Raw genomic sequence first — 12,045 nt, 5'->3', positions numbered from 1 at the left:
GGCATAAAAAGGGATACTTACCTGCGCAAGGACGCTCATGAGAAGACGTGCCTGGGCTCGATTAGGCTTTTTTAAAGCCAAAACACATCGCAGAAAAGTCACAGGTTTACAAGAGCGATATCGGTCCACGTTTCTCAGACCAATATTGCACCTGCCCATGTGCATGCAACCCAATGGAAGATTCATTCCCCAAACTCTGCGCCATGACTGGGTTCTGATCAAGCAGTTGGAGTATTACTCATTACCTCTCATGGTACATGTGGAAAATAGGTTTCCCCTACTAGTGATCTCTTGAAGCCAAGAAGGAGTCTCCGATGAGTCAATGGCAAGGACCTACGTACCATGGTGGCAAATCATGTGACTACTATGAGGCTTTTTGAGATGGGGCTCCAGTTCTTATTGCAACAAGGAGGTGGAGAATTGGCCTGATGGTCACTTTAAATGATGTGGATTGGGAAACAAATGCTAGTACTGGGTGGAAAAACGGTGGCCATAATGGGGGGCTCATTTAAGTTTTTGCTATGGAACCCCATCTCTCCTATCTACACCATTGGTCAGTGCATAGCGCCATGTGAATTGCTGCCTCATGTAGCTGCAACTGGACGTCAGGTGAAATCCGGATCCTAAAGGTCGGATGGGGCCCCATAGACGTATCCGGCCCTGGTTTCGTCAGTGTTACACATTCATCTCCCTTTCTTTTGGAGTTTACTTGAACCCCCTGCTTTATAGTCTTTTTAGCTTTTTCATTTTTTTTCCCCGCAGTTTTACGCTGCTGAGTTTACTGAAAAGATAACAATTATTTTAGTGGCGGTGCGGCTCTGCTTGAGTAGCAGAAATATTGATGCGGATATTATCTATAGAAGGCGCCCGGCTCCGGCTTCACTTTCTTTAGAATTAACAAGACGAGTGCAAGTGATGGAAAGGCAGCGAGAACATCAGATAGACTCAACATAAAATATTACAAGCACAAAACAGCGAGAAATTAATCCAGACAATGGCCCCATCCAACAAGAACAACACAAGAAAAAGGGAACGAGTCAAGCAGCAAAGGGAAAAAAAAGAGAGAGAAAAAATGCTCGCTTGTGATGTGGGGAGACGGTGATTTATGGTTTCCTCATGGGCGATCTGTCAGTGTCTTGTCTGTTCCAGGGCAGACGCTCAGAATCCACCACAGTAATTAAAGTAACAAGCTTCTCCGGATCATTCTCTTATATGAAAGAACAAGTCGCCTTCTGTCTTTAACTCATTTATTTATCACTGTGAGGTGCAAAGTGCGTGGGAGAAGGACGTGACCTTGTATTTGTCCTTGAGATCCTAATGATACCGAATTATCTGGCAAAGTGGACATTTTCTTGTTTTCTTGATTTTTGACGTATTGATCGTAACAGTAAATTGTGTCCACATACAACCTTTGAAGTAGAGGATACAATGGAGTCTTTGAGGAGACAGGATGATGTGGGGTTTGTGGAACAAGGTGACTCAACTAAGGGCACTAGCGCAAGAGTCAGGGCATATCATTCACAGCATTGGTCCGAGTCTTAGTCGCTTTATCCCTGATCTCTGTATCACTACCGGCAGGGGCGTAAGTATAGAGGATGCAGGGGATGCGGTTGCACCCAGGCCCAGGAGCCTTGGGGGGCCCATAAGGCCTCCCTTCTCCATATAGGAAGCCCAGTACTATGAATAAAGCATTATAGTTGGGGGCCCCGTTCCAGGTTTTGCATTGGGGCCCAGGAGCTTCAAGTTACGCCTCTGACTACCGGTGATTGTGAAATATGAATAAAATGAGCATAGCCTCTTACTACTTGTGATGTCATAATTGTTTATCTGATGAGAACTCATAATCCCAGTGCTAACTGGAATATATCTCAGTTGTGATGTCATAGCTGCTTACCTACCCGAAAACCTTTTATGATGTCACAGTACCCTACTTGACTGAAACCAACTTGTGATCTCACAGCTGTGACCTAACTGAAACAATCTTGTGATGTCACCATAGTTGACCTAAGGGAAGGCCGTATGTGATTTTACAGCTCGTTTCTTGATTTTAAACACTCTAGTGATGTCACAGAAGCTCACCTGACTGAAACCCTCTTGTGATGTCATAGCTGTTGTCCTAACTGAAGTCCTGTTGTGATGTCACGTCCTAACTGAAAGCCCTGTTGTGATGTCACCGTCCTAACTGAAGCCCTGTTGTGATGTCACCGTCCTAACTGAAAGCCCTGTTGTGATGTCACAGTCCTAACTTAAGCCCTGTTGTGATGTCACAGCAGCTCTCTTCACTGAAGCCCCGTTGGCATGTCACAGCTGCATTTTTGACTGAAAGCAACTTGTGATTTCATTGCTGCTTATGTCGCTAAAATCCAGTTGTATCACTCACTCAAGTATGTCATTGAAAACTTCCTGATTGAAACTAATTTGTCATACTAGCTGATCCAATTGTGATGTCACATGAAGTTACAATTGTGATGTCATAGGTGGCAGCAGCTTACTGGAGCTGCAAAACTCCTCTAGCAATGTGACAACTTACCTGACTGTAAGGCCTTGTTCATACGGGCATATGCAGTTTTGGTTTGTGAAAATGGCATAATTTTCACTGTGTTTTATGAGTGTATTTAGTGCGTATTTGCTGCATATGTTTTTTTTTTGTTTGTTTTGTGCGTATTCACTGCATTTTCCACACGTGAAAAAAGAAACGCAAGAAGAACTAATTGATGTCATTTTTTTCCTACACTGTCTCCTGACCATCACAATCACCGCATTTTATAAATGCTCCCATAGACTTTCATAGGCGATTTTGGGTCAAAATAGGACATTCTGCAATTTTTTTAATATGCGAACATGATTTAAAATCCGTTCTTACGAATGAGCCCTAACACACTTGTGATGTTCCAGATGAACAACCGACGAAACTCCTTTGAAAACCACTTTATGTTAACTCATCGAGATCTCATTGTACACAAAGACAAATCCAACCGCCACTTGTGTATATGAGGACCGGACTGCTGGTCTAGACTACTCCCCCGATAATCATTACGGTATCCTATAGAGTCTGTTCAATGCAGATAACATATAATTATGTGCTGCTCATTAATGGTGGATAATGGGAGTGATGCGGGGAGTGCGTCTACATTATATCGTGTTAAGTGTGTCCTGCAGAGAATCGGAGTTGCAGCTGGTATTAGTGTATCATTTCCATTGTGTTATATGGGGAGATAATCGTCTGCTTTTTAGTCCTTTGTATGTGATTCTCCAGTAACTAAGAAAGTATTTATCATGGTAGTGACAGCACTAATATAAAGTGTCACCTCTAATTATATGATATCGCCATACGCAAGCTCTCCGGCCGCTCATCTGATTAAGTATCTCTCCAGTCAAGTGACATTGTTACTTTTATATCACTTACTATATCACATACAGACGTCCAGAGTGCCGGAATCTATCTATCTATCTATCTATCTATCTATCTATCTATCTATCTATCTATCTATCTATCTATCTAATATCTATCTATCTATCTATCTATCTATCTATCTATCTAATATCTATCTATCTATCTATCTATCTCATATCTATCTATCTATCTATCTATCTCCTATCTATCTATCTATCTATCGCATATCTATCTCTCTTATATCTATCTATCTATCTCCTATCTATCTATCTATCGCATATCTATCTCTCTTATATCTATCAATCTATCTATCTATCTATCTCATATCTATTTATCTATCTATCTATCTCATATCAATCTATCTATCTCATATCTATCTATCTCATATCTATCTATCTATCTAATATCTATCTATCTATCTCATATCAATCTATCTATCTCATATCTATTTATCTCTCTCATATCTATCTATCTATCTATTTATCTCATATCTATCTATCTTTCATCTATCTATCTATCTCATATCTATCTATCTATCTAATATCTATCTATCTATCTCATATCAATCTATCTATCTCATATCTATTTATCTCTCTCATATCTATCTATCTATCTATCTATCTATCTATCTATCTATCTATCTATTTATCTATCTATCTATCTCATATCTATCTATCTTTCATCTATCTATCTATCTCATATCTATCTATCTATCTATCTAATATCTATCTATCTATCTCATATCAATCTATCTATCTCATATCTATTTATCTCTCTCATATCTATCTATCTATCTATCTCATATCTAGCTATCTATCTCCAATCTCTCTCTGTCTGTCTCTCTCTCTCTCTACTATCTCTCTAATCTCTCTCTCTCCAATTTATCTCGCCTATCTCTCTTATCTCTCTCCAATCTCTCTCTCTTATCTCTCTTCAATCTCTCTCTTATCTCTCTCCAATCTATCTCTCCTATCTCGCTCTCCTATCTCTCTCCAATCTCTCTCATATCTCTCTCCAATCTATCTCTCCTATCTCGCTCTCCTATCTCTCTCCTATCTCGCTCTCCTATCTCTCTCCAATCTCTCGCTTATCTCTCTCCAATCTATCTCTCCTCTTTCTACTATCTCTCTCTCTTTCCTATTTCTCTCCAATCTCTCTCCACTATCTCTCTCTCTCTCTCTCTCTCTCTCTACTATCTCTCTCCACTATCTCTCTCTACAATCTCTCTCTTTAGCTCTACTATGGCCACCTTAACTCCAATAGTTTAGGACTATTTTATAGATACAGTTGTCTTTTTATATCACATTTTAATATATTCTGTTTCTATTTTTCCTCCAGATGTTTCATAGAAGACAAGAGCTCCAAAGTGGCATGGTTGAACCGCTCAGGCATTATTTTTGCCGGACAGGACAAATGGTCTCTTGATCCCCGAGTAGAACTGGACAAGAGAAGCGTTCTTGAGTACAGTCTTCGCATCCAGAAAGTGGACGTCTATGATGAAGGACCTTATACTTGCTCAGTGCAGACACAACATCATACCAAGACAACCCAGGTTTATCTGATTGTCCAAGGTAAGGACAAACTCTACTGGTCTTTACTTCTGTACAATATCTGATATATAATGAAGACATAAAGGGAAGCTCCTAATAGGGCCATACAGCTGAGAGTACTTTCAGGCTGTTGCTGGCCTTGACGGTTGAACATTGGCCCAGGGCCCTCAGCTACTAAAGGTGACCAACCATACATTTTAGACTGAAGTTGGCCAAACGTATTGACCTTTAATGTGTTTTAGATGTTTGACTGATGTTCATTTGGTAGATGTCAAGGATAAAAATGATTGGGCATGTATATGGCGAGATCAGGAGAATACCCATTGGCTGAACGAGTGTTTTGCTGCTGGCTATTTTCAGGTCTATGGCCAACTCCTCCACCACCCATGCATGCAGATGCTGTATGAGTGCTTGTCCACACATGGCCCTCACAGAGACATTATTCGGGCATTATGTAATATTTTGTGCTATTTTTCAGGGCAGCATTTGGTACTGTTATTTGGGAGATACTATAGAAATATTAATCCCCTTTCCGTCCTTTCAAAAAGAAACAGAAGGAGGCCCAAACATTTTTGTAGGTGTCAACATTCCAATCTGGACAACAATGAGATATCATTGTGTAGCCAAGGGCATGATGAAAAGTGTGCCTAAGAGTTGATATCCTATACACCCGGAACTCGCCCAAGAGCCTCTGTAGCCCTACTGTCAACTATTACTCTTGATCCTCTCTATTAGGGCCCTTTTACACTGAACGGTTATGGTTCAGATTATCACTAGATCATGCAAATCTGTCTGTGTAAACAGGTAGCCGTTCATCTATGAATGACTGCCTCTGTTAGTGAGAAGGGGGTCGGACGGCCAGAAGCGATCTAAGGCCTGTTTTACCTACATTCACTGAACGATGAAAGCACAGGAGCGATAATTGCTGGGATGACTGTTGGGTGCTCAACGACCTGACAATAATCGAGTCTAAAAGGACCTGTCAACTTGACCAAAAGGAGGTGATTGACTAGCACACCCATAAACTTTTTCTTCTAAGCTGCAAATCAAACTTGATGAACCAATTAGCCCATTATCCCTTTCCAATCCAATTGGTATCCTGGTTTTCCTAGGTGCCTTACTCTTTTTCTGCCGTTATACAACAGCGTTATCTGCTGGCTAAAGCCAGTACTGCATGAGGCGACGCATTGGGTAGGCTCCGACAGCAGAGTGGCTGGCAATATACAGTAAGAGAACCCTGACGGACGTCTTCCAACATCGGAGCTGTACAGCCTTAAATCGTAATGTCTTTAGACGTCAGACAGTGGATTGGAAAGGGTTAAATGATAAAATGTACGTAGTCCCTTTAATGTTCAGATACAAAAAAAAAAAACATTTGCAATTTGATAATTGTGAAAAAAGAGAAATGGCCTGAGATTTGGGTCAAATCATATTGACATTTTTTTAAGGGGACGCTCCACTGAGCATTCGTCCCTTAGGGCCACATTGGAGCATATCCTGTGAAGTATCACATTTCCATCTAGATTCATCACCACAGGTCCTGTGTTTGGATAATCTAGATTGTAACATTAACGTTTTAAATGTTTTTGTTCCCTTCAGGTTTTGTAATAAAGCCCCAGTGATTCTTTTTCCAGCCTAGATCAAACTGAAATGAAATTTAATCTAATATAAAATGTAATCCGCTGATTCAGAATTAATAATTAATGGGCACCAGATGAACAAAAAGATTTTCTGTGGAAACGTTCTGTCCAGCCTTGGTCCTATCATTATGTTTAGAATAATTGTTTAACCGCACAGAGAAAAATTCCATTTTACCCTAAATTGTACCTTAACGGAGTGTAATTCTCTGAATACGGCAAACTCATTTATCGTATCTCTGGGGAAGGCTTTAAATGTCACACTATCCAGCAGGACTTCTGTTTTTAGGTATTGTAATATGAATATTTTATATTAACTCATCAAAAAATTACAATGTTTTGCATTAAAGGGGTTGATCGACGCCGGCCTCTTTTTTTTACTTTTATGACCCGTCTATTACAGAAATCATTAGGCAATGTTCCGACTTCTGTGACCCCCACCACTGTTGTTCAGAATGGGAAGCCGCATATTCCTGTTCTTGATTAGAGAGAAGGACGAGCATGCACGGTCCCTCCAGCTAAAGATAAGTGGAAGTGCCAATATCAGCCAAACATACTGTGCTTCCCCAAAAATAAGATACTGTCTTTATTAATTTTTGCCCCAAAAATGGCACAGTGTCTTATTTTCAAGGGAACATTATACTCTCCTGGTTCGTGGCGTCCCAATGCCTCCCCATGGTCTTCAGCGGCACTGCGGTAAACTGCATCCTCCTCGTCTCACAGCTGAGCTTCTTCCTGGTGACAAGGCTTTTAATACCCGCCTGCAGCAAAGCGAGTGCTGTGATTGGCTAATCGTGCGCAAGCAGCCAATAACAGCTGGTGCTCGATGAGCCAATCACAGCCATTCAGTTATGTCATTCACTGAATGGCTGGGATTGGCTCATCGAGTGCTGGCTGTGATTGGCTGCTGGCGCTCGATTAGTCAATCACAGAGCTCGCTTTGCTGGAGATGGGGTATTCAAAGCCCTGTCACCAGCAGAAGCTGAGATAGCAGATGGGGAGGTGTCAGCAGTTTGCCGGGGGGGGGGGGGGGAGGGGGGGGTAATATAGCTAGGTCTTATTTTTGGGGGAGGCCTTATATTTCAAGCCTCCATCGAAAAAACCGGGTAGATCTTATTATCGGGGTAGGACCTATTTTCGGGGAAACACAGTACTAATGGTCTCATGCACAGTAATGGAAAGTCACAAATTCCAAATGACACACTCCCAATTATTGGATGTATGGGTGCTAGCTCCAAGGAGGGTTGATCACCTCTTGTCCATAGTGACAGGGAGGCCTGCCGTATTCCTTAGTGCAACCCAGTAAAGATTCTACTTAAAGACATTCTTTTAACTTCGGCTTGGGTCTCATAGTCTTCTCACGCCTGATAAAGGGTCTTGAAACTTGAAACGTTGCCCATCTAATTTGTTTCTAGAATTTTTATGTCCATAAAGCTAAATGGAAAATGAAAATTAAATAAAATTAATGAATCAGAATTGGTGTGCTGTTCTACTCCTTCCATCCAGTAAAGGAGAGAGTGAAATAGCCAACTGACTACACACTCCCCTTCATCTCTCTGGAGGGGGACAGTGCATGTTCAACAATCTCTCTAGCTGAGAATGTGGATTTACAGTAGGATGCCTAATTCTTAGCAGGCATGGGGATCACAGAACTCACAAACTGACCTAATTTACTTTTATGATCTGTCATATTGAGATTTTATTAAATTAAAAAGGAGTTGTTGTCATACAAGCCCCTTTGAAGCAATATTAAAAATTGCAATACCACCCCTGACCACATGGTGCGCTGACAAGGAGTTCATAAGCAATATAGAGTACAAATAACATTTAAAGGTTTTTTTTGTTTTTTTTTGTTGTAAATGGTCTTGAATATATCAATAGTTGTAATTAAACTACAATTGCACAATAAAAAGCAGAGCAATTCTGCTAAAATATGCACTGATTTTCTGCACTTATACTAGTTTAAACACAGGAAACGCCTTGCCTTAAAGCAGGGTGACATCAAATAACCGGGACTAGAGTTTGGCATGTGGACAATATATATATATTTTAAGAGTAATGCTGTCTTGTTAAAACCATTAACTGCTTTATTTGTGACCAAAGTCAACTCGTTTTGCAGAGGACAGTCCACAAATCACATCGCTGAAGGTCACAAAAATGCTGACTGGTTGCTTGTTGTACAAAAATAGTAGGCTGAGTGTATATATGGATATGTTCAAATGTTTGTAATATACAACATATAGGATCATAGCAATCATTTAAGGCTTATGAGGTTCAAAGAAGTCTGCAGGACTGTGTCAATCCAGTAATATAGTATGCAAGACTGAAAAAAGACATATGTCTATCTAGTTCAGCCTATTACAGCCCCCTCCTCAATGTTGATCTAGAGGAAGGCCAAAAAAAACAATGTGGTAGAAGCCAATTTTCTTAATTTATGGGAAAAAGTCTGGCAATTAGAATAATCCCTAGATCAACAACCGTTCAGAAGTAATTAGTGACTATAACATGTAATATTACACTCAAGAAAAGTGTCCAGGCCCCTCTTAAACTTTTTTATTGAATTTGTTATCACGACATTATTAGGCAGAGAGTTCCATAGTCTCACTGCTCTTACAGTAAAGAATCCCCTTTTATGTTGGTGTAGAAACCTTCTTTCCTCTAGACCAGTGTTTCTCAACTCCAGTCCTCAGGACCCCCAACAGGTCATGTTTTCAGGATTTCCTCAGGTGATGTAATTCTTGCAATAGAATATCACAGATGTTCTTGCAATAGGATATCCTGAAAACATGACCTGTTGGGGGTCCTGAGCACTGGAGTTGAGAACACGGCTCTAGAGGAAGAGAACGCCACCTGTGCGTTAATCTAATGGAATATACCCTGTCACTATAGAGTCCTTAAATATAAGAAACAATGGTATGTACATCACATTACTTAATTCCCTTAGAAACCGGAGGTGTATGCTATTGGGACTTGGTGATTTGTCTATTTTAATCTTTTTAAGGTGGCTCTACACTTCTTCCTGGGTTAAACTGCTGACATTTATTGGAAACTTTATGTTATTACTCTGCATCTCCTCTCATATTTTATTTTCTTCTAAGAATATGCTGGAGAAAAAACTATGTAATAGATTTGCTTTCTCCTCATCAGTCTGTACAATTTTTCGTACATTATTTATTAAAGGGCCAACACTTCCAGTATTAATGTTTTTGCTATTTATGTAATTGAGAAACTCTTCAGGGTTAGTTTTACTCTCATTGGCAGTAAGTCTCTCTGTCTCCACCTTTGCTGCTTTTATCTGCCTTTTACATATATTTTTTTCTTTATAGGTTTCTAGTGCTTCTTCACTGCTTTCTTGTTTTAGTAATATAAATGCTTTATTTTTGTTGTTTATTGTCCCGTTTACATCTTTAGTGAATCTCATTGATATTCTCCTATTACTAACCCTGTAAGGTATGAACCACTCACATTGAGTATTTAAGAGGTTCTGCCATTTATTGTCCAAGTTAATAAGGTTAAGGGCATCACTAAGCCAATTGAACCTTGCCTTTCTAAAGTTTAATATTGTTGTCACCCCCCATGATAAAGCTCCCCATTGAAAGACAAGTGGAAGTTTATTATGTTATGGTCATTATTTCCCAGGTGCCCCCAGCTTGCACCCCTGTGATTCTGTCAAGTCTTTGGGGTAATATTAAGTCCAGAATGGTCATCCTTTTAGTTAAGTCCTGTACAAGCTGGGTAACTAGCTTTACTTATTGATAGAAACGTGTTACCTTTATGAGATCCGCAGGTTTCAGCTTCCCAGTTAATTTCTGGATAGTTAAAGTCCCCCCGTAATAACTACCTCATTGTGATTTGCCGCTTCATCTATTTGCCTCAGTAATAGATTTTTAATGGCTTCTGTTATATTTGGTGGACTATAGAAAAGCCTTATGAGGATTTTATTATTACAGTGATGTGAAATAAATTCTTAAACGCTGTGGAAACCTTTGTACATGAAAAATCAATACACATATCTTACAAAGTTCCTGCAGAAAAAAAATGTTGTACTTATCTGTTTTTCTGCATTGTGTTTCATTCTTATGCATTTTAAAAGCCTGATACTTGGTTTGCTGTTTCTCATACATTGAAGTTTCTGGCTCAGGTGTTCCAGGCACTGATCAGCTGGTCTCTCTCATGAATGCACACAAGCTCAGCTCCTGCTTGCCTCTCCTCTTTTAGAGGCTGTGTAGCATAACCACACCCATTCAATACTGCACAGCTATTTCTCATTTCTCTCTCTGAGTAGCTGGTTAGTTCCACCTCACTACTGATAAGCGTGGAAAATTCACCTGGAGTGAATGATAGCCCTTTGTAATAGCAATTTTCTCTGCTCTCTGTCTTCCTGATCATCTCCACTATCCCCCAGCACTATCATATAGACCTTTGCTATACTTTGGTGGAAAGGCAGTGAATGCACATTCACAGCCGAGAAGTAGGCTAGGCAAGAAGTCAGTTGGTTTACTCTGATTGCAGAATTTGCTAAGATTTCAGTCCTCCAGTTTGCAATGCCTTGAAAAACTATACAAACATAGAAATCAATCAGATTTTTTTAATGGGAACCAATTACGTAAAGTCTTAATTTCCATAAACACATTGATTTAAAAAAAAGAGTGCAAAGGTGTGCATAGCCTTAAAATCAGCAACTGTTGTCAATAATACTTTGTCATCACCACTAGGTGGATTTTTTAATTGCAACTGGCTTGGTGGACAGAAAAAAGTTTTGTCTGGTCTAGTTAATTATTTAGGGCTTTTTCACAAGAGCATATATCGGCTGACGTTTTTACGGCCAGTCAATATACGCTACCATCTGAGCTGCTCTTCCCCTTACTGGCTCTCTGCCTCTCTCCTCCCCTCTGGCTCCGCCTGCCCCGCCTCCTCCCATAGCTGGCTGCAGACAAGCGGCAGGGACAAAAACTTGGCTCTGCCCCTGTCCCACCCCCTCCCATTGCAAACAGCCAGAGGGGAGGAGAGAGGCAGAGACTGGTAAGGGGGAGGAAGGCTCAGATGGTAGCGTATATCGTCCGGCTGTGAAAATAATGCTGACTGCACATTGAATCCAATTCATGGCCAAGGGTCATTGACTATGTGTCTCCTCACCCTAATCACACATTGAGGCCCAAGGCAGAGAACCCACCACAGCTAAACCCTTCACCCTTGATGAATCTTTCTTCGGTACTCTTTAGCCCTATAGAAACGCCAGAAGACTAACCAAAAATCCCCATTATTTTTATGGCAGGTATGAGATTCTCCCAAAATGATGACAAGGTGTCTAAGAACAGACACTAAAAGTTGCAAATTTTAGCAAAATCCTCTGCGCTCTGTGAGGGTCCATGGTGGTGGGTAATTGGGATGAGGGTTTCACAGATTAATGGGGCTGGCAAAGGGTTAATGCAGTACATAGGAAAATGAAATACTGATGTTTTTG

The 12,045-nt window shown here is 40.4% G+C and overlaps 1 protein-coding gene across 2 annotated transcripts in view; it reads left to right on the top strand.

Annotated features, from left to right (window-relative positions):
* Positions 1-12,045, top strand: part of LSAMP (limbic system associated membrane protein) — a 674,438-nt gene that overhangs the window by 311,430 nt on the left and 350,963 nt on the right. For both annotated transcript variants that reach the window (XM_066599344.1, XM_066599343.1), the window contains exon 2: positions 4,733-4,965. In XM_066599344.1, the coding sequence (XP_066455441.1) occupies positions 4,733-4,965 (233 nt within the window). The remainder of the gene's footprint in view (positions 1-4,732; positions 4,966-12,045) is intronic.

The sequence above is a fragment of the Eleutherodactylus coqui genome, chromosome 4 (assembly GCF_035609145.1).
Source record: "Eleutherodactylus coqui strain aEleCoq1 chromosome 4, aEleCoq1.hap1, whole genome shotgun sequence".
In the NCBI taxonomy this organism is placed as follows: domain Eukaryota; kingdom Metazoa; phylum Chordata; class Amphibia; order Anura; family Eleutherodactylidae; genus Eleutherodactylus; species Eleutherodactylus coqui.
Note: the sequence above shows the minus strand (reverse complement) of the source record. Positions and strands in the feature narration are given on the sequence as shown.